The sequence below is a fragment of the Ailuropoda melanoleuca genome, chromosome 3 (genome assembly GCF_002007445.2).
Source record: "Ailuropoda melanoleuca isolate Jingjing chromosome 3, ASM200744v2, whole genome shotgun sequence".
NCBI classification, from domain to species: domain Eukaryota; kingdom Metazoa; phylum Chordata; class Mammalia; order Carnivora; family Ursidae; genus Ailuropoda; species Ailuropoda melanoleuca.
In genome coordinates, this window is record NC_048220.1 from 29,099,415 (window position 1) to 29,124,256 (window position 24,842).

The following is a 24,842-nucleotide window of genomic DNA, read 5'->3' on the forward strand; positions in this document are numbered from 1 at the left end:
GTGAGATCAGCACTGTGGTCCTGTGGGCAGCAGAGACGCTGGTCACTGCACACAATACCAACAGCCATCATGCTACAGCCAGTCTTTGTCTACAGTTTAGAGGAGTTGCTGCCAGACTCAGCAATGGCCTGGTGCGACCTGCCAGGCAGACGGAGCTACAGTTTTACCTAGTTGTGGCCTTGTCCTTTGTAACTGTGCTCTTCTCCTCGCAGTGACTCTGGCCATCATCCTGGTCCTGTGAGGCTCCTCCAGCCCTACTTTCAGTCCGGTCTTTGGTCCAACCCTAGATTTGGAGTTGCTTCTTCTTCAGCAAGTGAGATTTACCCTATTTCTACAATCTTTTTGTGGCTTCAATACTGCAAAATCTTAATTTCTTTAACTCAAGAAATATATTCTAACTGGATATTCTCTGTGGTGCCTGCACTGGAACCTTCAATATGACATTGGATTAAAATATTTACCTGTGAGTTTTAACACTTATTTTGCAAATATCCTGTTATAAATCAACTCTGCTTGGTTTTTGCTGTTGTTGGAGGAGGAGAAGCTCTACAAGTTCACTTTCTAGTTTCTGTGTGTTTTTTAATTTCTTTCATTTGCCCAGAGAGTCCCTTTAGTGAAAAGTTTATGCCTATTCGTGTACATTCTAAAAACTGATATTTTCTGCTAAAAAGTCCTTTTCTTACAATATTTAAAGAGGTTCGCTGAATCTTTAAGTTTCGGTCTTTGGACTCCATATACTTGTTTTGAGACACTGAGAAATCATAGATTTGGTTACACAGGAATGGGTATTCTCTTTCCAAGAACTATTCTTGTGACATTTGTTTCCTGTATTTCCTTATTTTCTTTTTTTTTAGATGGTTTTATTTTTTTTAATTTTCTTAATGTTTTTTTATTATATTATGTTAGTCACCATACAGTACATCCCTGGTTTCTCATGTAAAGTTCGACGATTCATTAGTTGCGTATAACACCTTATTTTCTGGACCCTTCTCAGTCATGTCCACAGGTTGAATGTCAGTATCTGGCCCAATTTGTTCCTGAAATGCCAATTTCTGGAATGCAGAGAACATTCTTCCCTAACTTTTGGGTAAAGATAAATCACTCAAAGCCTCAGATATTTTAGTTAGTAAACTTTTACTAATTTTGCAATGAGTAAAAGAAGGAAGACAATCTAGTTTAAAACTCTTGCTATTTAGGAAAACCAGTTTCTCTTGGGGGAAATACTTAGTATGATTATAGGAGAATGCATATTTTTTTAATGGCTTGTCTAAAAATAAAGATGTGGCCATTTCCTTTTCAGTTGTGAAGAAGAATATCACTACCTCTTGTGTCTCTTAAATTTGAAGTCTAAATTAGAAACTCATATGACATTTCCCAGTGAAATTCCGAGCCCAGTGTTATTCTATTCAAAATATATTACCTTTGAGTGAATTAAAGGTCTTTTTTTAAAATCCACATAATACATAGACACTTCAGAAAAGAGGAAAAATAAGACTATGGATAAAACACATCCTTCAAAATTCAAAGGTTTCTGATAAATATTCAAAGCATAATGGACAGAAAATGGACAGTCCAATTTTTAAAAGTCTAGCTTACATTCTAAAAGTTTATTTATCCCCTAGTTTTTTTCATTCTCCAGTCAAAGGGCAGTTGCTCTTCTGTGTGGCCTGAGAAGCTGTCAAGTGGTCAAGATATACTAGAGAAGTGGAGGTATGATTTTTGTCCCCTGTGATGCTATTACCTGAATAGCAAACAGGGAAAGCAGTAGCTTAGGTATACTGAGATTCTACTGTATATTGCAATTTAGTAACAGATATGATTAATTAAATAAACATAGTAGTTTCTCATTTTCATGCATATGTTGTAGAAAGAATAACTACTTCCTTGACAATAAACTAAGAATTAAGGAGAGAGAGATGAGGTTAACGAGAAAGGTAAGTTTCAGTATTATCTAGGAGTGTAGTAACTGGTGAGGACTCTGGGCGCCGCTGTTCACCAGTCTGGGAGATATGGGCAGCGCGTGCGCGCACACACCCCAAAGGAAAAAAGAAAAAAAGCTTCCTAGAACCTCTGTCACCGCCAGATTGAAAACAGTCTCCCTGAAGCTTCCAACACCCCACTTCTGGACCACTTTCCGCTCTGAAATCTCCTGAAAATTCGGTTAATTTAGGCTTAGAAGAACAGAGAAACCATACTCTTGGTACCGGACTGGGAGTAAACTACGAAGCGGGAGAGCAATGGTGATTCGGGGGAAGCAGCTCAGCCGCAGCGAGCTGTTCCTGCTGTGCCTTTTTCTGGGTCTGTCATTGGAAGCTTGGGCCGGTAAGATCCGATACACGGTGCCAGAAGAGACAGACAAAGCTTTCTTCGTGGGCAATATCGCTGAAGACCTGGGGCTACAACCTCAGGAGCTCACAGAGCGCAGAGTTCGCATCATCTCTAGAGGTAGGACGCAGCTTTTTGCTCTCAACCCTCGAAGTGGCAGCTTGGTCACAGCGGGCAGAATAGACCGGGAGGAGCTCTGTGCTCAAAGTGTGCAGTGTCTGGTGAGTTTTAACATCTTGGTAGAGGATAAAATGAAGCTTTTCCCTGTTGAAGTGGAAATAATTGATATTAATGACAACACTCCCCAATTTAAGTTAGAAGAAGTGGAATTTAAAATGAATGAAATAACTACTCCAGGTACCAGGATCTCTCTACCTTTGGGGCAAGACCTTGATGTGGGTATGAATTCACTACAGAACTACCAGCTCAGCTCCAATCCTCATTTCTCCCTGGATGTGCAACAGGGAGCTGATGGATCCCAACACCCAGAGATGGTGCTGCAGAGTCCCCTGGATAGGGAAGAAGAAGCTGTGCACCACCTCCTCCTCACGGCCTCTGATGGGGGCAACCCAGTCCGTTCAGGAACCCTCCTCATTCATGTTCAGGTGGTAGATGCAAATGACAACCCCCCAGCATTTACTCAAGCACAGTACCACATGAGTATCCCAGAGAATGTACCACTGGGCACTCGGCTGCTTACAGTAAAAGCTACTGACCCAGATGAAGGAGTCAATGGGGAAGTAACATACTCATTTCACAATATAGACCACAAAATAGCCCAGATATTTCAGCTGGATTCTTACACAGGAGAAATATCAAATAAAGAAGCCTTGGATTTTGAAGAATACAAAATTTATTCAATGGAAATTCAGGCTCAGGATGGTGCAGGCCTCATGGCCAGAGCTAAGGTGTTGGTCAAAGTTCTGGACATAAATGATAATGCCCCAGAGGTGACCATGACCTCTGTCACCACTTCAGTCCCAGAAAACTTTCCTCCTGGAGCTATAATTGCTCTTATCAGTGTGCATGACCAGGACTCTGGAGGCAATGGTGAGATTACATGTTCCATTCCTGGAAATCTACCCTTTAAATTAGAAACGCTGGATGATAATTATTACCATTTAGTGACAGAAAGAACACTGGACAGAGAACTTACCTCCAGGTACAACATCACAGTAACAGCAACAGATCAGGGAATTCCAGCTCTATCTACTGAAACCCACATTTCACTGCAAGTGACAGATATCAACGACAACCCTCCTGTTTTCCCCCAGGACTCCTACTCTACCTTCATTTTGGAAAACAATCCCCGAGGTGCCTCCCTCTTCTCTGCAACAGCCCACGATGCAGACAGCAATGAGAATGCACAGGTCACTTACTCCTTGGTGGAGGACACCATCCAGGGGACACCTCTGACCTCATATGTTTCCATCAACTCAGACACTGGTGTCTTATATGCCCTGCGTTCCTTCGACTATGAACAGTTCCAGGACATTCAACTGAGAGTGATGGCGTGTGACAGGGGGGACCCTCCACTCAGCAGCAATGTGTCGCTGAGCCTGTTCGTGCTGGACCAGAATGACAATGCGCCGGAAGTCCTCTACCCCACCCTCCCCACTGACGGTTCCACCGGCGTGGAGCTGGCACCCCGATCCACAGAACCCGGCTATCTGGTCACCAAGGTGGTGGCGGTGGACAGAGACTCTGGCCAGAACGCCTGGCTGTCCTACCGCCTGCTCAAGGCCAGCGAGCCAGGGCTCTTCGCGGTGGGGCTGCACACGGGCGAGGTGCGCACGGCGCGGGCCCTGCTGGACAGAGACGCGCTCAAGCAGAGCCTGGTGGTGGCGGTGCGGGACCACGGCCAGCCCCCTCTCTCGGCCACCGTCACGCTCACCGTGGCCGTGGCCGACAGCATCCCGGACGTCCTGGCCGATCTGGGCAGCATCAGGACCCCCGGCGACCCAGACGATTCGGACCTCACGCTCTACCTGGTGGTGGCGGTGGCCGCAGTGTCCTGCGTCTTCCTCGCCTTTGTCATCGTGCTGCTGGCGCTCAGGCTGAGGCGCTGGCACGCGTCGCGCCTGCTCCAGGCTTCAGGAGGCGGGCTGGTGGGCGTGCCGGCCTCGCACTTTGTGGCCGTGGACGGGGTGCGGGCTTTCCTGCAGACCTATTCGCATGAGGTCTCGCTCACCGCGGACTCGCGGGAGAGTCACGTGATCTTCCCCCAGCCCAACTATGTGGACACGCTCATCAGCCAGGAGAGCTGTGGGAAAAGCGAGCCTCTTCTGATAACTCAGGATTTACTTGAAGACAAAAAGGAAACATTTTCTCAGGTAAACTTTTTGTAAATTTATCTAGGTAAAGAGAATTACTGCATTTACTTGCTGTCATTCTTGATTACTAACAGTTCTATTTCCCACATATTTTTGTAGATTTCTATTTACAGGTTGTGGGAAATTATTAAATGTTTATATCCAGGTATAATTATAATTGCTTTTTCAAAGAAAAGGAGGTTGTACATAACTATAATGTAGGTGGTTGAGATGAAGAGTATGTGTGAAGTGCTATCTTGGTTGTGGAAAGAGCTCTGCATCAGAAACAAGAAAATATGACTTCTAATATTTTCTTGCTTTCCTCTGGCCAAATAATTTTTCTTGTTTTACCGTTCTCTTATCTGGCAGGGATAATGTTTGGCTAGAAAATATCCACCAATATTTATGTGATTAATAATGTTTTCAAATTTCTTCCAGTTCTAAATACTGATTTATCCCTAAATTTAAATAAATGTCATCTGGGAAGGCCGGTTTTATTTGGGGACATCTGGAGAAGTAAAGATTGTCTAAAGTATTATTTTTACTTGTGTTAGGATTAAATTATAGGAATATATATAGGTTGTGAATTTTTTGTTGAATATGTTAGCCCTTTGTTTCATCTTTTATTTTGAGATATTTTATGTGTTCTGAAGAATACATTAGATGTTTAAGAAACTTATGAAATGAGGTAATAAAGTGAATGACAGAAAATTTACTATGCAACTTGAGTAGTTTCGAAGCCTCCTGACTTGTATATTATGCCTATAATGGAAGCAACTAACAAAAACCAAGTATATATTCCATTTTAATGTGTGTGTGAACTCTTCTCAAGAAACGTATCGTAAGGGAGTAAGTCCATGCTTTGATAAACTTACTCTGCTCAAATAAATTAAAGAGATATACAAACTATAAAAAGAAGAAAGCAAAAGCATGGTAAGGCACAAATAAAAGATAAATATATACATGGGCCAAAGATGGAACAGAAAGTGGTGAGCCAGGCTAAAGCTGTGGGAATTCTAGTCTTGGCTTAGGTGCAGGCATAGAAGGTCAAGAGATTGTTCCAGCACTGTAACAGGAACAAAGTGCTTCCGGCTAAATAAGGAAACTGAGCCAGACCTACTACAGACTTACTGCTTGAATCCCAAATAAGCAGTTTGGCCCCTGAGCTAGTTGAAACGGGGAGAAATTGCCTTAAAATGCTGCCTACCAATTCCTGTGGTCATGACTTTTTGCAGCCTGCAGACCAAAGGAGAGAAATGAGTACAAGATGCTGGCTTCAGAAAATGAACTCTAAGTCTCTTAGACATGAGCTGTAATATTCATAGTATTACTACTGCACACCATTAAAGACCTCCTTATGGCCTGGGACCTGGAATAAAAACAACCTCAAAACCATAATAGACAAAACCCTGAACCCAGGAGGGAGGGAAAGTGGGAGAGAAGGTAGAAGAGAGAGCGCAATTAAGAAACTCTTCCACTTAAATGTATAAACCAAAATGTTGAAACATTGTCTTCTAGAATTATTGTTGCTAATGAGATACTTACAACAAATTGTCATTATCTTTAAGGTATCTCTGTTTTCTGTCTGATGGCTTTTAAAAAATTTCTTTCATCCTTGCTGTATGTCTAAGCGTTGATTTTTATTTTTATTTTCTGTTTGGAGTACACTCTCAATAGTGTAAGTTATTTCATGGGTCACATGGGTGGCTCAGTTGGTTAAGCGTCCTACTCTTGGTTTCAGCTAAGGTCATGATCTCAAGGTCCTGGGATGGATCCCTGTGGTGAGCTCCATTCTCAGCAGGGAGTCTGTTTGAGGATTCTCTCTCCCCCTCTCCCATGTGCATGTGCTTTCTCTCTCTCTCAAATAAATAAATCTTTTTAAAAAGTAACATCAGTTATTTCAATTCTGGAGTTTCTCAGCTCCCATTATTTTAAAATTTTGCTTTTATGTGCATATAAATGAGCTAAGTTTACCTATTAAAATACAGAGATTATCAAGTTGGATGATCTTTTTTTTTAAGATTTTATTTATTTATTTGACAGAGAGAGACAGCCAGCAAGAGAGGGAACACCAGCAGGGGGAGTCGGAGAGGAAGCAGGAGGAGCCTGATGTGGGGCTCGATCCCAGAATGCCAGGATCATGCCCTGAGCCGATGCCCTGAGCCGAAGGCAGATGCTTAACGACTGCGCCACCCAGGCACCCCCACAAGTTGGATGATCTTTTAAATCCATCTGTATTCTGCCGACAAGATACACATTTAAAACAAAATTACACCAAAGTATTGAAAATAAAAATATATATGTACACACACAAAAGAAAGCAGCCATGTCAATTTTAATATAATAGCAAAGCAGTGTTTAAAACAACAAACATTAATGGTGATTTTTTTAATGAACTGATCATAATTACAAAAAAACCAGACAAACAAAAATATATAAAAAAATATAAGCCCCCATCACTGAACAATATAGCTTTGAAAATAATACCAGGATATTTAAACTCAAATTTATAAGAAATAATATACCCCACAGGCACAAAATTACTAAGCATACAGAATATTTGAACAACAATCTATAAGCTCTATCTAATAAATCTGTATAGAATTCTATGCACAACAAATATAGAATAGCCATTCTTTACATGAACATTTGGAATCTACAGCAATGTACTACATAGTCATCACAAAAAAAGAGCAAATTCAAAGTACCAATAATATACATGCCTTAAAACATGTACTTAATTCACAAAGCTGGGGTGGGGAAAATAGGGAAAGGTGGGTAAAAGGGTACAGACTTTCAGTTGTAAGATGAATAAAGCCTGGGGCGCCTGGGATCAAGCCCTGCATTGGGCTCCCTGCTCCGTGAGCCTGCTTCTCCCTCTTCCTCTGCCTACTGCTCCCCCTGCTTGTGCTTTCTCTCTCTCAAATAAATAAAATCTTAAAAAAAAAAAAAGAATAAGGCCTGAGTATTGTATAGCATGGAGACTACAGTTGATAATATTGTATTGTATAATAGAAATTTCTTCAGAGAGACCTTAAATATTCTCACACATACAAAGAAGTAAATATTTGAGGTGATGGATGTGTTAGTTAAATCAGTAGGGGGAATCCTTTTATAATGTATATATATGGTATCATTACATTGTACACTTTAAATATATTGCAGCTTTATTTATTAATTATACCTCAATAAAGCTGGCAAAATTACAAAGCAAACATTTAAAAATAGTAAAAGGAAACCAAAAAAAGTTCGGACACTTAAATTTATACTCCTGAATTACTCTTGGATTTAAAAAATCACAATGGAAATAAGAACTATTTAGAAAGGAACAAAAATTAAAATATCATTTATAATTGTGGAATACAGGGACATCTGGCTGGCTCAATCAGTTGAACATGCAACTCTTGATCTCAGGGTCACGAGTTTGAGCCCCATGTTGGATGTGAGCCTACAAAATAAAATAAAATAAAATAAAATAAAATAAAATAAAATTGTGGAATACAGCTTAAAGAGTACCTAGGGGTAAATTTATAGACAAATAACTTAAAGCAAAACAAATTAGTTAAAATAAGTGAATTTAGCAAGACACTGAAGAAAACAAGGCAAACAAAAACCATTGTATCAGCATAAACTTTAAGAAAATAACAGAAAAGATAACAAAGTTAAGAGTATAAATTATTAATATACATACAAGGAAGAATTCTGATGATGAAGCAATAGAATCAGACAATAGTCATACTGAGACCAGGGGAGGGAAATGAAAATCCTGTCAAGTCCAATGCTAGGACTAATACAGAGTAGACAGATGACATGACTAGAATTCTTTTTAAAGATTCTAAAAGAAAACCCCAAATTCTGATTAGAAACAAAGACTTGGAAAAGGAGAAAGAAAAGCAAGGGAGACTGGGGGAAAATAAAACAATTTGATTCAAAGCAAGAAGCATGAGTGGGAAATAATAGAGTAAAACTAGGTATTGTCAAAGACAAAGAACAGGTAAGTCTTTAGAGAGCTGCAGTAAGGGATGTTGAACAGTTATTGAATGAGACTTGAAAGCATCAAAACAATGTTGATGAAAAGATTTTAAAAATCTAAAAAAGTAGAGGCCCTACTAGAAAACAAGGTGAGTTGATTTCACTTGTTTCCAATTTTTTTCCATTCTCAGAGGAATGAGTGAAAGTAAAAATGAAAAAAAGTTCAACAAGGGAGAAACCAAAAGATAAACAGACTGAAATGAGATCAGAAGTGGGCAATCTCATTTAAGAATGTTGATTTAAAATCTTAATTAAGATATTATCAAACCCTATCTATCATATGTTTAAAAATAATATTTATAACTTATGACTAGGGTTTATTTTACGGATGCAAGGATATTCCAATATAAGAAAATCTAATAATGCAAAACTCTATATTAAGAGATTAAAGATAAAAAGCCACATATTCATTTAAATAGAGGCATAATAAAGCTCTTGAGAATATTCAACACATGATTAAAATCATTTAGCAAAATAGGAATTGAAGGAAACAACCTTAACCTGAGAGTACTCATTAAAAACTTACAGAAATACCCAAAGCAATCTGTAGATTCAATGCAATCCCTATCAAAATCCCAATGATTTTTTTTTTGCAGAAATAGGGGAAAAATCCATTCTAAAATTCATATGAAGCAGTAAGGAACCTCAAATAGCCAAAAACAATCTTGAAAATGAAGAAGAGGGTGCCTGGGTGGTTCAGTCAGTTAAGCGTCTGTCTTCAGCTCAGGTCATGATCTCAGAGTCCTGGGATCAAGCCCCAGGTCAGGCTCCCTGCTCAGTGGGAAGTCTACTTCGCCCTCTCCCTCTGACCTTTCCCTCTGCCTGTGCTGTCTCTCTCTCTCTCTCAAATAAATAAACAAAATCTTGAAAAAGAAAAAGAACAAAGAACAATCCCCTTCACTTTCCTTAATGTTCCATGCAGCTTTTCACCTCCAAGCATTTGTACTGAGGTTCTAGAACACTACTCCAGCCTCTTCTTCACCCATTCCTACCCTTTAGGAGTCATCTTCAATAATGTCTTGGAGAAGTTCTGACCCCCGAATCTAGGCTGGATACCCTTCTTATGTACCCCTTTCCATTGCCCAGTATTTCCCACCTTTGTAGCAGTTAATATATTCTATTAAAATACTCTATTTCATTTTCTGTGTCCTCCCCTATGCTGTAAGCTTCCTGAGACCAAGGACTGTGTTCATCAGGTTCACCATTTCTTTCTCCAGCATCAATCAGGCAAAGTGCCAGGTATACAATAGTCACCCAATTAAATGTCTGATAATTCAATTTTTAAAATACAGATGTTGAAGTTAAATTCTAAGGCATCAAGAACAGAAGTCCAAAATATATGACCTTAGAAGATAGCTGATGTTCTAAAGTTGATCTTACTGCCTTTGAGTATAAAATAAGAAGCTGAAGATGTTTGGAGCAAGGGCAGTGGCAGCCTTGATAAATGCCTTGAGTGTTCAGTAGTAATACTTTCCTAGCAACTACTGTCAAGGTCACATTTGTTGACACATCCTTATTAATTCTGAGAAAAAGACTCCTGACTTGAAAAAGCTACTTCTAAGGTATCTTAAAACTAAGATTCTTCAAAGCAACTTGAAAGTCACAAAGCTAACAAAAACTAACTTGGGTTTGCCTTAGAGGGTGCATAAATTACTTAGGCCTCTGAGCGTCGCTGCTGACCACCTTAGCAGTAAAAGCCTGCAAGACATCCAGTCCAACATTCCGGCTCCCACATAAAAAGGGCTGGGCGTTTGGCCCCCAAGCTTCCGGACTGGGAAAAAAAAAATCAGTCCAGCAGCTTAAAGTTCTCTCTACAGTGACTTGTGTCCTGTGAATGCTGGTCCCCTCGTACCCTGAGGAATAAAGACTGGAATCTCGCGCTGGAGGCTGGAAGTTGCCTGGGAGAGAAGATTGCCGCAGAAGAAATGGCGGCTGTGCAAAAGTTGCCACAACGCGGAAGGCTTATTAAGCTCTGCTTTCTTTTGGCCGTCTTGTGGGAGGTCGGAGCTGGGCAGATGCACTATTCTGTGCCAGAAGAGATTGACAAAGGCTCCTTCGTGGGTGACATCGCCAAGGACCTGGGGCTGGAGCCCCTGGCACTGGCAGAGCGCGGAGTCCGCATCGTCTCCAGAGGTAGGACGCAGCTTTTTGCTCTGAATCCGCGAACGGGCAGTTTGGTCACCGCGGACAGCATAGACCGGGAGGAGCTCTGCGCTCAGAGTGTGCCGTGCCTGGTGAATTTTAACATACTCCTGGAAGACAAATTGAACATTTATTCAGTAGAGGTGGAAATAACAGATATTAATGATAATGCCCCTCGCTTTGGAGTAGAGGAACTAGAGTTAAAAATAAGTGAAACGACTACGCCAGGATTCCGAATCCCCCTAAAGAGTGCGCATGATGCGGACGTAGGAGAAAATGCTCTTCAGAAGTACGAACTGAACCCAAATGACCACTTCTCCCTGGATGTGCGAAGCGGAGTGGATGGGAACAAGCACCCTGAGCTGGTGCTGGAGCTCGCCCTGGACCGTGAGGAAAAGGCCGTTCACCACCTCGTCCTTGTGGCTTTGGATGGGGGCAGTCCAGTCCGATCTGGCACCTCCCGCATCCGCGTGACCGTTCTGGATGTGAACGACAACGCGCCTATATTTACACAGCCCGAGTACCGTGTAAGTGTTCCTGAGAATATGCCCGTAGGCACCCGGATACTCACAGTGACCGCCACTGACACAGATGAGGGATACAATGCCCAAGTGACATATTTTCAAGAGAAAAACCCGGGAGAAACCTCAGAGGTATTTGAGCTTGAGTCAACATCTGGAGATATAACAATCACAAAGAGTCTAGATTTTGAGGATGCCGAAGTCCATGAAATTGATATCGAAGCTCAGGATGGTCCAGGTCTTCTGACCAGGACAAAGGTTATTGTGACAGTTCTGGATGTGAATGACAATGCCCCAGAATTTTACATGACATCTGCTACTAGCTCAATTCCTGAAGACTGTCCCCCAGGAACCATAATTGCACTTTTCAATGTACATGACAGAGACTCTGGGCAGAATGCATTTATCACATGTTCACTCCCTGAGAACCTTCCTTTCAAGTTAGAAAGATCTGTGGACAATTACCACCGACTGGTTACAACCAGAGCCCTTGACAGGGAACAGTTTTCCTTTTACAATGTCACTGTGACTGCTAAAGATGGAGGGAAACCATCTCTGTCCACAGAGGCTTACATTTTGCTGCAGGTGGCAGACATCAATGACAACCCACCCACTTTCCCCCATATGTCCTACTCTGCCTACATTCCTGAAAATAATCCCAGAGGTGCCTCCATCATTTCTGTGGAGGCCCATGACCCTGACAGTGACGACAATGCCCATATAACTTACTCTTTGACTGAAGACACTCTTCAGGGTGCACCCCTGTCCTCTTACATCTCCATCAATTCTGACACCGGCATCGTCTATGCGTTGCGCTCCTTCGACTATGAGCAGTTACAGGATTTGCAGCTGTGGTTGACTGCGTGGGACAATGGGAACCCACCCCTCAGCAGCAATGTGTCATTGAGCATATTCGTGCTGGACCAGAACGACAACGCGCCGGAAATCCTGTACCCCGCCCTCCCCACCGACGGTTCCACCGGCGTGGAGCTTGCACCCCGATCTGCAGAGCCCGGCTACCTGGTCACCAAGGTGGTGGCGGTGGACAGAGACTCTGGCCAGAACGCCTGGCTGTCCTACCGCCTGCTCAAGGCCAGCGAGCCAGGGCTCTTCGCGGTGGGGCTGCACACGGGCGAGGTGCGCACGGCGCGGGCCCTGCTAGACAGAGACGCGCTCAAGCAGAGCCTGGTGGTGGCGGTGCGGGACCACGGCCAGCCCCCTCTCTCGGCCACCGTCACGCTCACCGTGGCCGTGGCCGACAGCATCCCGGACGTCCTGGCCGATCTGGGCAGCATCAGGACCCCCGGCGACCCAGACGATTCGGACCTCACGCTCTACCTGGTGGTGGCGGTGGCCGCAGTGTCCTGCGTCTTCCTCGCCTTTGTCATCGTGCTGCTGGCGCTCAGGCTGAGGCGCTGGCACGCGTCGCGCCTGCTCCAGGCTTCAGGAGGCGGGCTGGTGGGCGTGCCGGCCTCGCACTTTGTGGCCGTGGACGGGGTGCGGGCTTTCCTGCAGACCTATTCGCATGAGGTCTCGCTCACCGCGGACTCGCGGGAGAGTCACGTGATCTTCCCCCAGCCCAACTATGCGGACACGCTCATCAGCCAGGAGAGCTGTGAGAAAAAGGATTTTCTATCAGCACCTCAGTCTTTACTTGAAGATAAAGGAGAAGAAACATTTTCTCAGGTAAATTCCCTTCACAATATACTTAGTAGCTATTGCTAAAATAAACATGTTTATTTACTTAGCTGCCTCTGTTGTGTACCACATCTTTTCTATTTCTCATATTTCCTTGTGAATATATCAATTCTTAGGAAATGAGCCCGGGTGAAGTATTTCTCAATAGTTCTAAGAGTTCACACCCAGTAAGGGGAAGAGGGGCTAGAATCATCGTATTAGTATAAATCAGGAGTTAATATCGGGTGAATATGATATTTAGGTTATCAAAGAGCATTCCATTAGGAACTGGTATATCTGGTTTCTCATACTTTCTTTCCCATCCCCGGACAAATAATCTCATCTACCTGGGTCAGTAATTCTTTCTCTCTTAAAAATATGAAGGTTGAGGGGTCCCTGGCTGGCTCAGTCACTGAACCATGTGAGTCTTGATCTGGTGGCCATGAGTTTTAGTCCTATGTTGGGGGTAGAGTTTACTCTTTAAAAAATAAAAAGATTATTTTTTAAAATGAAAGATGAATTTTATGTTTACTCAAGTGCTTTAAAATTCCTGGGTTTTGTTTTATATTTTAATCTATGAGTAATGAAACACTTTAGTTTCTTCTCACTCAATTTTAATATTTTTCCTTCAGTTTGGCAGTGAGGTTCTTCATTTTATTTGATTTGTATGACCGTCCCTATTTAAAAAATGGAAATTTAGAAATACATATGCTTCACTGTGTATTACGAAGGTATGTCATGGTATCTCAGCTTAGTTAAAAATCCTAGTGACTTCTAAAGTAGTTGTTGCTTAACAAAGTGATTGAATTATTGTTTGCTGTATAATAAATGGGTAGTGTAATAGTAAATACGTTTTTCTTGTATTTTCTCATATCTGGAAACCGCATTTACTTTCTATCATTAAAAATAATATATATCCTCAAGGGATTCAGAGGCCATATCAAATAATTGCCCCTAAAAATCCTCCTTATACATTTCTCTTCTCAAAGATTCCTACTCATAACAGTGTTAAAAATATTTGCAGTCCCTCACCTAACCCTAGTCTTCCTCACAACCACCGTCTTCCTTCCTCATTCCTTTCCAAGTTGGCTTTTAGTATGTTCGTTATGTTTTCAATAATGAAGAACAAAGACTACACTAATATTCTGTATAACTGGGATAATTTTAAATTTTGATTTGGAAGTAATCATATACTAACTGAGTCTTGTGTTTAATGGTATTATCATCTTTCAAGGTGCTGTGATTTTTTTATTATACTTAAGGGGATTTGAGGAGAGCTGATCTAAGCCAATGTGTCTTTTGTGTTTTATTACTATTACATAATTCTCTAGGAGATAAAATTGAAACTTATTGTGGAATAATACATCATACCATCTTTACTTCTAGGTAATAAAGTATAAACTGAGAAAAATTAAAGACAGAGCTCCTTATAGTGTTTATGCTATCTCTTCACAAGAATAAATGCCTTATGGATAAGTTTGTAACAGTACATGCTTGAAATGANTTTTAAAGATTTTATTTATTTATTTGACAGAGATAGAGACAGCCAGCGAGAGAGGGAACACAAGCAGGGGGAGTGGGAGAGGAAGAAGCAGGCTCACAGCAGAGGAGCCTGATGTGGGGCTCGATCCCATAACGCCGGGATCACGCCCTGAGCTGAAGGCAGACGCTTTAACCGCTGTGCCACCCAGGCGCCCCGACAAATATATTTCTATTTTTGTGCTTGGAGAGCAAAACAAAGAGAGAGATCATTTCTGGAACATAAAACAAAAGTTTATCTCTACCGGTTTCAGTTTGGGTCTTTAGAAAACACCCTCACTCTTGATTTAGCCAAAGTGAACTACTTTCAGTACCCTGAAGTTCTTTGATTTCTCTCACATCTAGACATTGCTATACTATTCTCTCTCACATCCAGGCCTTTTCCCTGATCCACTCCTGTCATGTTTCTTGGGAGAGCCTTTGCTAACCTCCAAGGCCAGGCTGGAAGCCTTCCCATCACCTTTGGCTTCTCCCATTATGGTAGTTTTCTCAATGCACTGGAATTCCTTGTTTGATTTTATCTTCATAGCTCTGGGTGGGGGGAGTGGCTATGTTCATATCATTTACCTTAAATCCCCACATATCATCTAACATCCAATTATATGTTTGTTTAATGAATGGGTTAAATTATAATTATTGAAACTAAGATGTCAGACCATCAAGGACAAACTTTGATAAGTATAATTATAAATATGGCTGATTTTTTGTGGTTTTTAAACTTTGAACATTTCAAAACAGTAACTCCAGCATGTTTGAAGCAATATTGGTGGTGTTAAGGTTAGCGTGTGGCTTCCCAAGGAACTTGAAGTTACATACTTTAACATATAACAATTCAACTGTGTGAAATTGACACCCATTACCTCTGGTAAAGACGATTTCAGGTGTTGAGAAACTTAAAAATTACTAACGTGGGTTTGTCTGAGAGAGTGCAGTAAAGTATTAGGCCTCTGAGTGTCGCTGTTGACCACTCAAGGAGGAAAACGGAGCTGGAGAGCTAGTCCACCATTTCCTTGTTCCTAAAAATCAAAGAACCAGTCAATCAGACTCCAGAAAATCCGAGGCTGCTACAAAGCTCACCTTGTCAGTCAGCCATCTCTGTGAGCCATAAATTAGGACCATAAAAGGCTTAGTTCCTTGAGAAAAAATAAGATTTGAGTCCGTCGTGGGCAACTGGAACCGAACTCACAGAAAATAATTCGCCAAAGAGGAGATGACCAAATACCTGAGATTCAGACACAGCAGAGGACTGACCCTGCTGTGCATGCTTCTGGGGACGCTGTGCAAGACTGGATCCGGGCAGATCCACTACTCAGTGCAGGAGGAGCTGGACAAAGGCTCCTTTGTGGGCAACATCTCCAAGAACCTGGGACTCGACCCCTGGGAGCTGGCGGAGCATGGAGTCCGCATCGTCTCTAGAGGTAGGACGGAGCTCTTTGCTCTGAACCTGCGAAGCGGCAGCTTGGTCACCGCAGGCAGGATAGACCGGGAGGAGCTCTGTGCTCAGAGTGTACTGTGTCTGGTAAAATTTAACATCCTGGTTGAGGACAAATTGAAAATTTTTGAAGTAGAAATAGAAATTAAAGACATTAATGATAATGCTCCTGATTTTCTAACAGAGGAATTGGAAATAAAAATTGGTGAACTAACTGCTCCTGGAACTCGATTTCCACTTAAGACTGCATTTGACCCAGATGTGGGCATGAACTCCCTTCAGAACTACCACCTCAGCCCCAGTGACTACTTTTCCCTGACTGTGAAGCATGTCTCTGATGGGGCCAAGTACCCAGAGCTGGTGCTGGAGAGGGCTCTGGACCGTGAACAAAAGAAGGTTCACCAGCTTGTCCTCATTGCTTCTGACGGTGGAAACCCTGTCCGCTCTGGTAACTTGTGCATCCAAGTGATAGTTCTGGATGCAAATGACAACCCACCAGTATTTACTCAACCTGAATATCAAGTAAGTGTTCCGGAGAACTTGCCAGTAGGTACCACGCTGCTCACAGTGAATGCCACTGACCCTGATGAAGGATTCAATGCTCAAGTGTCCTATATTCTAGATAAAATGCCTGGGAAAGTCGCTCAGATGTTTGATCTCAATTCAGTGACTGGAGATATATCAATTTTAAAAAGTCTAGATTATGAGGATGCTACATTCTATGAAATTAAAATTGAAGCACAAGATGGACCTGGTCTCTTTTCAACAGCTAAGATTTTAGTCATGGTTCTGGATGTGAATGACAATGCCCCAGAAGTTACAATCACTTCTCTTACTGGATCAATCCCAGAAGAGGCTACTGCTGGAAGAGAAATTGCCCTTATCAATGTACATGACCGGGATTCTGGGCAAAATGGGCAAGTCACAGTTTTTGTCCTGGGAAATATGCCATTTAATTTAGAAAAATCAATAGACCAATATTACCGCTTAGTGACAGCCAGATCTCTAGACCGTGAACAGGTGTCTGAATATAACATCACTCTCAGAGCCACAGATGGGGGAAATCCCCCACTGTCCACGAGCACTCATATCACTCTGTATGTTGCAGACATCAATGACAACCCACCTGCCTTCAGTCAGTCCTCCTACTCTGCCTATGTTTCTGAAAACAACCCCAGGGGAGCTTCCATCTTCTGCGTGACCGCCCAGGATCCCGACAGCATCAGCAATGCCCACATCACTTATGCACTGACCGAGGATACTATCCAGGGAGAGCCTCTCTCCACCTATGTCTCCATCAATTCTGACACCGGTGTCCTGTATGCACTCCGTTCCTTTGACTATGAGCAGGTTAGAGACCTACAGCTATTGGTGACAGCCAGTGACAGTGGGAGCCCTCCACTCAGCAGCAATGTGTCACTGAGCCTGTTCGTGCTGGACCAGAATGACAACGCGCCGGAAGTCCTGTACCCCGCCGTCCCCACCGACGGTTCCACCGGCGTGGAGCTGGCACCCCGATCTGCAGAGCCCGGCTACCTGGTCACCAAGGTGGTGGCGGTGGACAGAGACTCTGGCCAGAACGCCTGGCTGTCCTACCGCCTGCTCAAGGCCAGCGAGCCAGGGCTCTTCGCGGTGGGGCTGCACACGGGCGAGGTGCGCACGGCGCGGGCCCTGCTGGACAGAGACGCGCTCAAGCAGAGCCTGGTGGTGGCGGTGCAGGACCACGGCCAGCCCCCTCTCTCGGCCACCGTCACGCTCACCGTGGCCGTGGCCGACAGCATCCCGGACGTCCTGGCCGATCTGGGCAGCATCAGGACCCCCGGCGACCCAGACGATTCGGACCTCACGCTCTACCTGGTGGTGGCGGTGGCCGCAGTGTCCTGCGTCTTCCTCGCCTTTGTCATCGTGTTGCTGGCGCTCAGGCTGAGGCGCTGGCACGCGTCGCGCCTGCTCCAGGCTTCAGGAGGCGGGCTGGTGGGCGTGCCGGCCTCGCACTTTGTGGGCGTGGACGGGGTGCGGGCTTTCCTGCAGACCTATTCGCATGAGGTCTCGCTCACCGCGGACTCGCGGGAGAGTCACGTGATCTTCCCCCAGCCCAACTATGCGGACACGCTCGTCAGCCAGGAGAGCTGTGAGAAAAGCGAGTCCTTCCTGGTATCTCAAGATTTACTGGAAACGAAAGGAGACTCCAACCTACTTCAGGTAAGTTTCTTTCTTTTTTGGAATACTGTGAAGAACAGTTATGCCAGTACAGCTAATATAAAGATTTAATGCACATTTATTTGAAAATAAAACTATGTGGTAGTCCTTAGTTCTATTGCTTAAGTGTCTGTTTCTCTCTTCTTCTGGGCCTGTGGTAGAGTTGATCTTCCTGACCTGATTATGACTGAGTGGGCCTAGATAACTAGTTCTGGCCAATATTGTGTAAATGGAAGTAATATGTGCCTCTCCCTGGAGGAAGCTCCTGCTGGCATTTTAAGAATTTCCAGATCTCTAAGTTATTTTTTGAAACTGTGACTGTTCCTTCTACCTGAGTGCTTGAAAAACTATACCAGGAGAAGAGCTCTGTAGTTGTCATACATTGATGTGTATATCTGTGATAAATAGACTTTTTTAAATTTTAACTTCTTGTGATTTGAAGTTTATCACTCCAACCTACTTAGCTTCTCCCAACTGATACAAATAAAAATATAAATATTAGGTATGTTAAGCTCCTGTAAAATGATGCTTGCTCTTTCCATGCCAGGCCACACTCTTCTCATTTCAATGACATAAAAACTGTTGGGTAAAAAAATGTACGGCTTGGTCAAGTGGTTTTACCTGGCCAGTGTTCCTTACTGTGTATACCTAAAGTATGTGTGGGTGTATGTGTGCATTCATATTGATTTCAGCCTTTTGTCTGAAGGTGGGGAGGTCAATTGCCTAAACTGTTATGAGTCTTCGAGGGACATTTCTTTCCCTGTGAGAAGGATTTTTAAAAATGCAAGGAGATATGTCTTATTCTCAGCAGGACATTTCCAGTCCAGCTACTCCAACAATAGAATAGAATCCTACAACTTCTTTGAGCCAGAAATTGTTGGCCCATTTTGAAATTTATGAAATTATTTTCACCCATAAAATCACCTCAGAGAGTCCTCCAAAATGAGACCAAAATATATTTCATTAGATTTCAAATAAAGGAACATCTCTCTCCCTCAATACATTAGAAAGAGATATATTCATGAGTGTGAGATGCAGGGCCTGAGCAAAATAACTAAGAGCAGGGAAAGGTGTATTTTCACTTACACTTGCAAATACATCACAGAAAAAAAGGCGCACAATCTTCAAAATGTCTTCTTTAAGGAAAAATCTTTATAATGTGATAAAGTGTAATTAGTATCACTTTCCTCATAATGGGAAAAATTGCTAAATGGATAGTGCCAGGGGAACTTTAGATTCTCAAAGCAAATTTTCTAAGAATCTTGTATAAAACAAAGCCTATATAAATGTTGCGAAAGTGTGTAGGGAGTACAAAGGCAGTACAATTTCCATCTACTTGTACAGATAATGAAAAGTCTAGACACTCTATTTCACTAAAAAGGATTTTCTTAAGGATGGGCAAGAATTCATTACAATAGAAAGGGGAACAGCAAAAGGCACAGAAAATATAAAGTTATGAAGTAGGGAAAACAATGAAAATAATGTCTTAGTAAAATAGATATAGTCTGTTCTGACTGGAGTGTAATGTGAGTATGTATTACCCCTGCACAACAGTAGAATATATCATTACATTAGTATCTAATTTGGTAGTGCATTGAAATAAAGGTATTTGTTTTAGTTACCCAAGATGAGTTCAAAGATTACAGGGTAAGTTCCAAAATGGAGTGTCTAAGGACTCTCAACACCTCTCCAAGCTTTACCAGTGATCAAGTCAAATTCATTATACTTATTAATGGTATAAATCAGCTGGAGCTGAGCATTGGCTTATGGAATATTGCATATATATACATATAGTAAAAAGCACTGATTTCATAAAAAATAAATATGGCATTCACAAGATTGAGCTGTATAAAAGCATGTATACTAAATTGGTCACTTTAACAAAATATCAGGCTGTGCTGTACTTAATGGGAAGATTATCTATGCTTTAAAAAATAAGCAATACATTAAAATAAGTCTAGGGTCTTGACTCACTCTTTTTTTGCAAAAACTGTATCTTTGGAAAGTATTACTGAATTGATAAAGTATTTATGGAGAGAGTTAAAATACTATATAAGGGAGGTTATGGATTTTACAAAAATGTAGGGATCATAGTTCACTAAAATGTGAATAAAAAACCAATAACTTATTTTGTTACATCCATATTAGTCATGCCAGTGTGCATAAATACAGTGAAATAATTGAAGATATTTTTGCCCCCAAAACTGAAAAAATGGTTGTAAGCCTTGTGAAATTTTTTAATGTAAAAAAGAATGTAAAATGATAGCAATGCTTATGAAATGATAAAAAGTAGAACATATCAAATTTAGAGGGAAAACATGAATACTTGGTTTTTCCAACAAATAAACAAGGTACATAGCTTACACGTTGAGGGTGAAAGGCTGGACAATATGCAGTTCTCCCAGACAACCTCCGGGCGCCGCTGTTGACCAAAGGGAAGAAAGGTTCGCAATTCTTCGGGAGAGTTGGGCAGTGTTTTCCGGCTTTATCCTGAGCGCATCAGAACACGGAGGCGGCGCCTGTGCACCCACCAACTCAAGTCCTACTCTCAAATCACAAAAGTCCAGGTGCTGTCAGTGATTTTTTTTTAAACATCCCAGAGACATCCTGAAAAGAAGCTTCCCAGGGAGTTAAAAAAAAATGCAAAGACGCTCCAGAAAAGCTGAACCGATGAAAATTCAGGTACTGTTTCTCTTCCTGCTGTCTTTGTTATGGGGGGCTATCTCCCAGCAGATCCAATACACTATTCCGGAGGAGCTGGCCAAGGGCTTGCGGGTGGGGAACCTCGCCAAGGACCTGAAGCTCAGTGTCCAGGAGGTGCCAGCTCGAAAACTGCGGGTTAGTGCAGAGAATTTCTTCAGTGTGAGTGCAGAGAGTGGGGATTTGTTAGTGAATGGTAGGATAGATCGAGAGGAAATTTGCGGTAGGAAATCTGAGTGTGCGCTAGAATTTGAAATGGTTGCTGAAAATCCAATGAATGTTTTCCACGTGATTGTTGCAATCCAAGATATTAATGACAATGCACCATGTTTCACTGCAAAAGGCATTGATTTGGAAATCTGTGAGTCAGCCTTACCAGGTGTAAAATTCCCTCTGGATTCTGCACAAGATGCAGATGTAGAAAGTAACTCACTGAAGATATACACTATCAACTCCAACGAACACTTCTCTGTGACAACTAAGGAAAGTCCTGATGGAAGTAAATACCCAGAATTACTGCTGGAAAAACCTCTGGACAGAGAACGGCAGAGCTCCCACCAGTTAATCCTGACCGCCATGGACGGTGGAGACCCTCCACTAAGCGGCACCACCCAGATCCGGATTCAGGTCACCGATGCCAATGATAATGCTCCAGTGTTCAGGCAGGACACATACAAAGTTAGCCTCCAAGAGAATGTGCCTTCAGGGACCTCCGTGCTCCAAGTGATGGCCACCGACCAGGACGAGGGTGTTAACGCAGAGATCACCTATGCCTTCCTCAGTGCCCCAACAAGTACCAGCCTCCTCTTCAATCTCAATCCAAATACTGGTGACATTACAACCAATGGTACATTGGACTTTGAAAAGACAAGTAGATATATGTTGGTTGTAGAAGCCAGGGATGGAGGGATGCACACGGCTCACTGTAATGTTCAGATTGAAATTGTTGATGAGAATGATAATGCCCCAGAGGTCATGTTGATGTCCTCTTCTAACCAGATTCCCGAGGACTCAAACCTTGGAACCGTAGTAGCCCTCTTTAAAGTGAGAGACCGGGACTCTGGGCAAAACGGTCTGGTGACGTGCTATATTCAGGAAGACGTTCCTTTCAAGTTAGAATCCACCTCCAAGAATTATTACAAGCTGGTGATTGACAATGCCCTAGATAGGGAGCAAATGGCGGAGTATAATGTCACCATCACAGCCACTGACAAGGGCAAGCCCTCGCTATTCTCCAGTACAAGCATCACCCTACACATCAGCGATATCAACGACAACGTGCCGGTTTTCCACCAGGCCTCTTACGTGGTCCACGTGGCCGAGAACAATCCTCCAGGCGCCTCTATTGCGCAAGTCAGCGCCTTTGACCCGGATCTGGGACACAACGGCCGCGTCTCCTACTCCATTGTGGCCAGCGACCTGGAGCCACGGGCGCTGGCGTCCTACGTGTCCGTGAGCGCGCAGAGCGGCGTGGTGTTCGCGCAGCGCGCCTTCGACCACGAGCAGCTGCGCGCCTTCGAGCTGACCCTGCAGGCCCGCGACCAGGGCTCGCCGGCGCTCAGCGCCAACGTGAGCCTGCGCGTGTTGGTGGACGACCGCAACGACAACGCGCCGCGGGTGCTGTACCCGGCGCTGGGGCCCGACGGCTCGGCGCTCTTCGACACGGTGCCGCGCGCCGCGCAGCCCGGCTACCTGGTCACCAAGGTGGTGGCGGTAGACGCCGACTCGGGACACAATGCCTGGCTGTCGTACCACGTGCTGCAGGCCAGCGAGCCGGGACTCTTCAGCCTGGGGCTGCGCACGGGCGAGGTGCGCACGGCGCGTGCTTTGGGCGACAGGGACGCGGCCCGCCAGCGCCTGCTGGTCGCTGTGCGGGATGGGGGACAGCCGCCCCTCTCGGCCACAGCCACGCTGCTCCTGGTTTTCGCTGACAGTTTACAGGAGGTGCTTCCGGATGTCAGCGACCGGCCGGCGCCCTCTGACCCTCAGGGCAGAGCTGCAGTTTTACCTGGTGGTGGCTTTGGCCTTGATTTCGGTGCTCTTCCTCCTCGCGGTGATTCTGGCGGTTGCCCTGCGCCTGGGACGCTCCTCCAGCCCCGCTGCCTGGGGCTGCTTTAGGCGAGATCTCAGTTCCAAGTCCGGACCTCGGGTTCTCCCCACTTACAGCGAAGGGACTTTGCCCTATTCCTACAATCTGTGCGTGGCCTCACGATTAGCTAAGACAGAATTTACTTTTCCCAACCTGAAAGCGGAAATAGTTCCTCCTCGGGATCTCCTTTGTGACGATCCTTCTACGGATGTACGTATCAGCAATGAAGACCCCCAAATCGTTTATGATTCGTCTTTAGCCTCACACGTGAGTTTCTGCAAACCTACTTTTATTCCAGGTCGTGCATAATTATTTTTTATTGTCGTTCATTTTTCTAGTGATGGTAGTAGTAGAAGAGGTGTATTGGATGGGTGGAGATTGGTGTCTTGATTGCTCAGTAGTCTTGGTAGTTTACCTAATTAAGACTTCTCAATCTGTACTGTTGACGATTTTGTATGATCAGGAAATAGTGCTAAAGAGAGCTTGTTCTTGGATGTCACTATCATTAGTAATAACACTGCCTTTCTTAGTTGATGTGTGGTACTATTTTTTTCAAGCTTTATTCTTAGTATAGGTGCTGCCAAAGGGAGCACTTCAAGCTTTATTCTTTATAAATGTACTGACAGTTCTTTCTGCTTAAATTAATGTTCATCTTCATCAAATATATTTTTTCATCTTTTTGCTGCAATATGTATTTTTAATTGAGCCTTCAATAGTTCTGTTAGCATTTCTTTGCCTTATTACATGTAGCAAAGACTGATTTGGATCACTAACTTTGGGCCAATTTTATTTGCATCTATAATCACATTCAAAAATAACTTTCTGGGCACCTGGCTGGCTCCATCCATAGAGCATGTGAGACTTGATTTCCAGGTAGTGCGTTCGAACCCCACATTGGGTGTAGAGATTACTTAAAAATAAGATCTTAAGGGGCGCCTGGGTTGCTCAGTTGGTTAAGCATCTGCCTTCAGCTCAGGTCATGATCCCAGAGTCCTGGGATGGAGCCCTGTGTCGGGCTTTCTGCTAGGCAGAGAGCCAGCTTCTCCCTCTGCCTCTGCCTGCTGCTCCACCTGCTTGTGCTTTCTCTCTCTCCGTCAAATCAATAAATAAAACCTTTATAAAAAATAAGATCTTCAGAAAAATAATCTTAACCATTCTTAAATAATTTATTTTTATACTCTTTCTCCTTTTTGACCATTATAAGGAATGTGATGAAACTTTTTGTATATAAAGCTTCTCCCATATTTCTTTTTTTTAAGTATAGGTTTCTGAGAAGTTAGTCAAAGTTTTTCCAAACAGCTCCTTTTACCTCCCAATCCCCAGCAATTTGTGACTCCTTTGGAGATTGTGAAAATTACCTTTACTCTGCTCTCCAAAGTCTGATGATTTTACTATTCTGAATAAATAATGGACTTTCTTGTCTGATTAAAATTTTTAAGTAACTTCTAGAAGCTAATTATTATGTGAGCAATAATCTAAAGAACTTGCAACTTGCTGCTTCATATTAAATTTTCTAAGATTAGTCAAAGTATTCATGTATAAGAAAACTGAAACATGCACTGATAATATATATACAACTACTAAAAATTTTCCTTTTAGTAGTTATTTCTAAAATCAAACCTAAAGTAAACTTATAAATGATGGTAAAATAATGCCTTCTGCATATGTCCTTATGTGAAAAAAATACTAAATATTGTCTGCTTTTTACAGACGAAGCTTCAGTTTAACTTTTGTCTTCTTTATTATTTATTTTTAATATCAGAGTTACTTACCCATTGTTATAGGGCTTTGCAGTTACATTAGTAATGCACTCATTAAACATTGAAAAACTGTTTGATTGTCTACTTTATGAAAGGTGCTGTTCTAAAGTTTGA

At 43.0% G+C, this 24,842-nt stretch overlaps 2 protein-coding genes across 9 annotated transcripts in view; both read left to right on the forward strand.

Moving 5' to 3' along the window:
* LOC100466380 (protocadherin gamma-C4) overlaps nt 1–24,842 on the forward strand; it is a 181,669-nt gene that overhangs the window by 8,019 nt on the left and 148,808 nt on the right. The window contains exons 1-2 of one of the 8 annotated variants that reach the window (XM_034656158.1): nt 1,706–4,658; nt 10,308–10,586. The exons of 1 other annotated variant lie outside the window; for it this stretch is intronic. In XM_034656158.1, coding sequence (XP_034512049.1) covers nt 2,238–4,658; nt 10,308–10,406 — 2,520 coding nt within the window. In that variant the 5' untranslated portion in view covers nt 1,706–2,237 and the 3' untranslated portion in view covers nt 10,407–10,586. Of the gene's footprint in view, nt 1–1,705; nt 4,659–5,872; nt 6,398–6,680; nt 7,576–10,307; nt 13,019–15,559; nt 18,183–24,842 lie in introns of those variants that run through there. 6 more of the 8 variants (XM_034656157.1, XM_034656159.1, XM_034656146.1 and 3 more) reach the window with 6 other exon arrangements.
* On the forward strand, nt 20,489–23,139 carry LOC117795058 (protocadherin gamma-B1-like). Its single transcript, XM_034656174.1, has one exon. It carries the CDS (start codon nt 20,820–20,822, stop codon nt 22,995–22,997), a length of 2,178 nt encoding a protein of 725 aa, XP_034512065.1. The 5' UTR covers nt 20,489–20,819; the 3' UTR covers nt 22,998–23,139.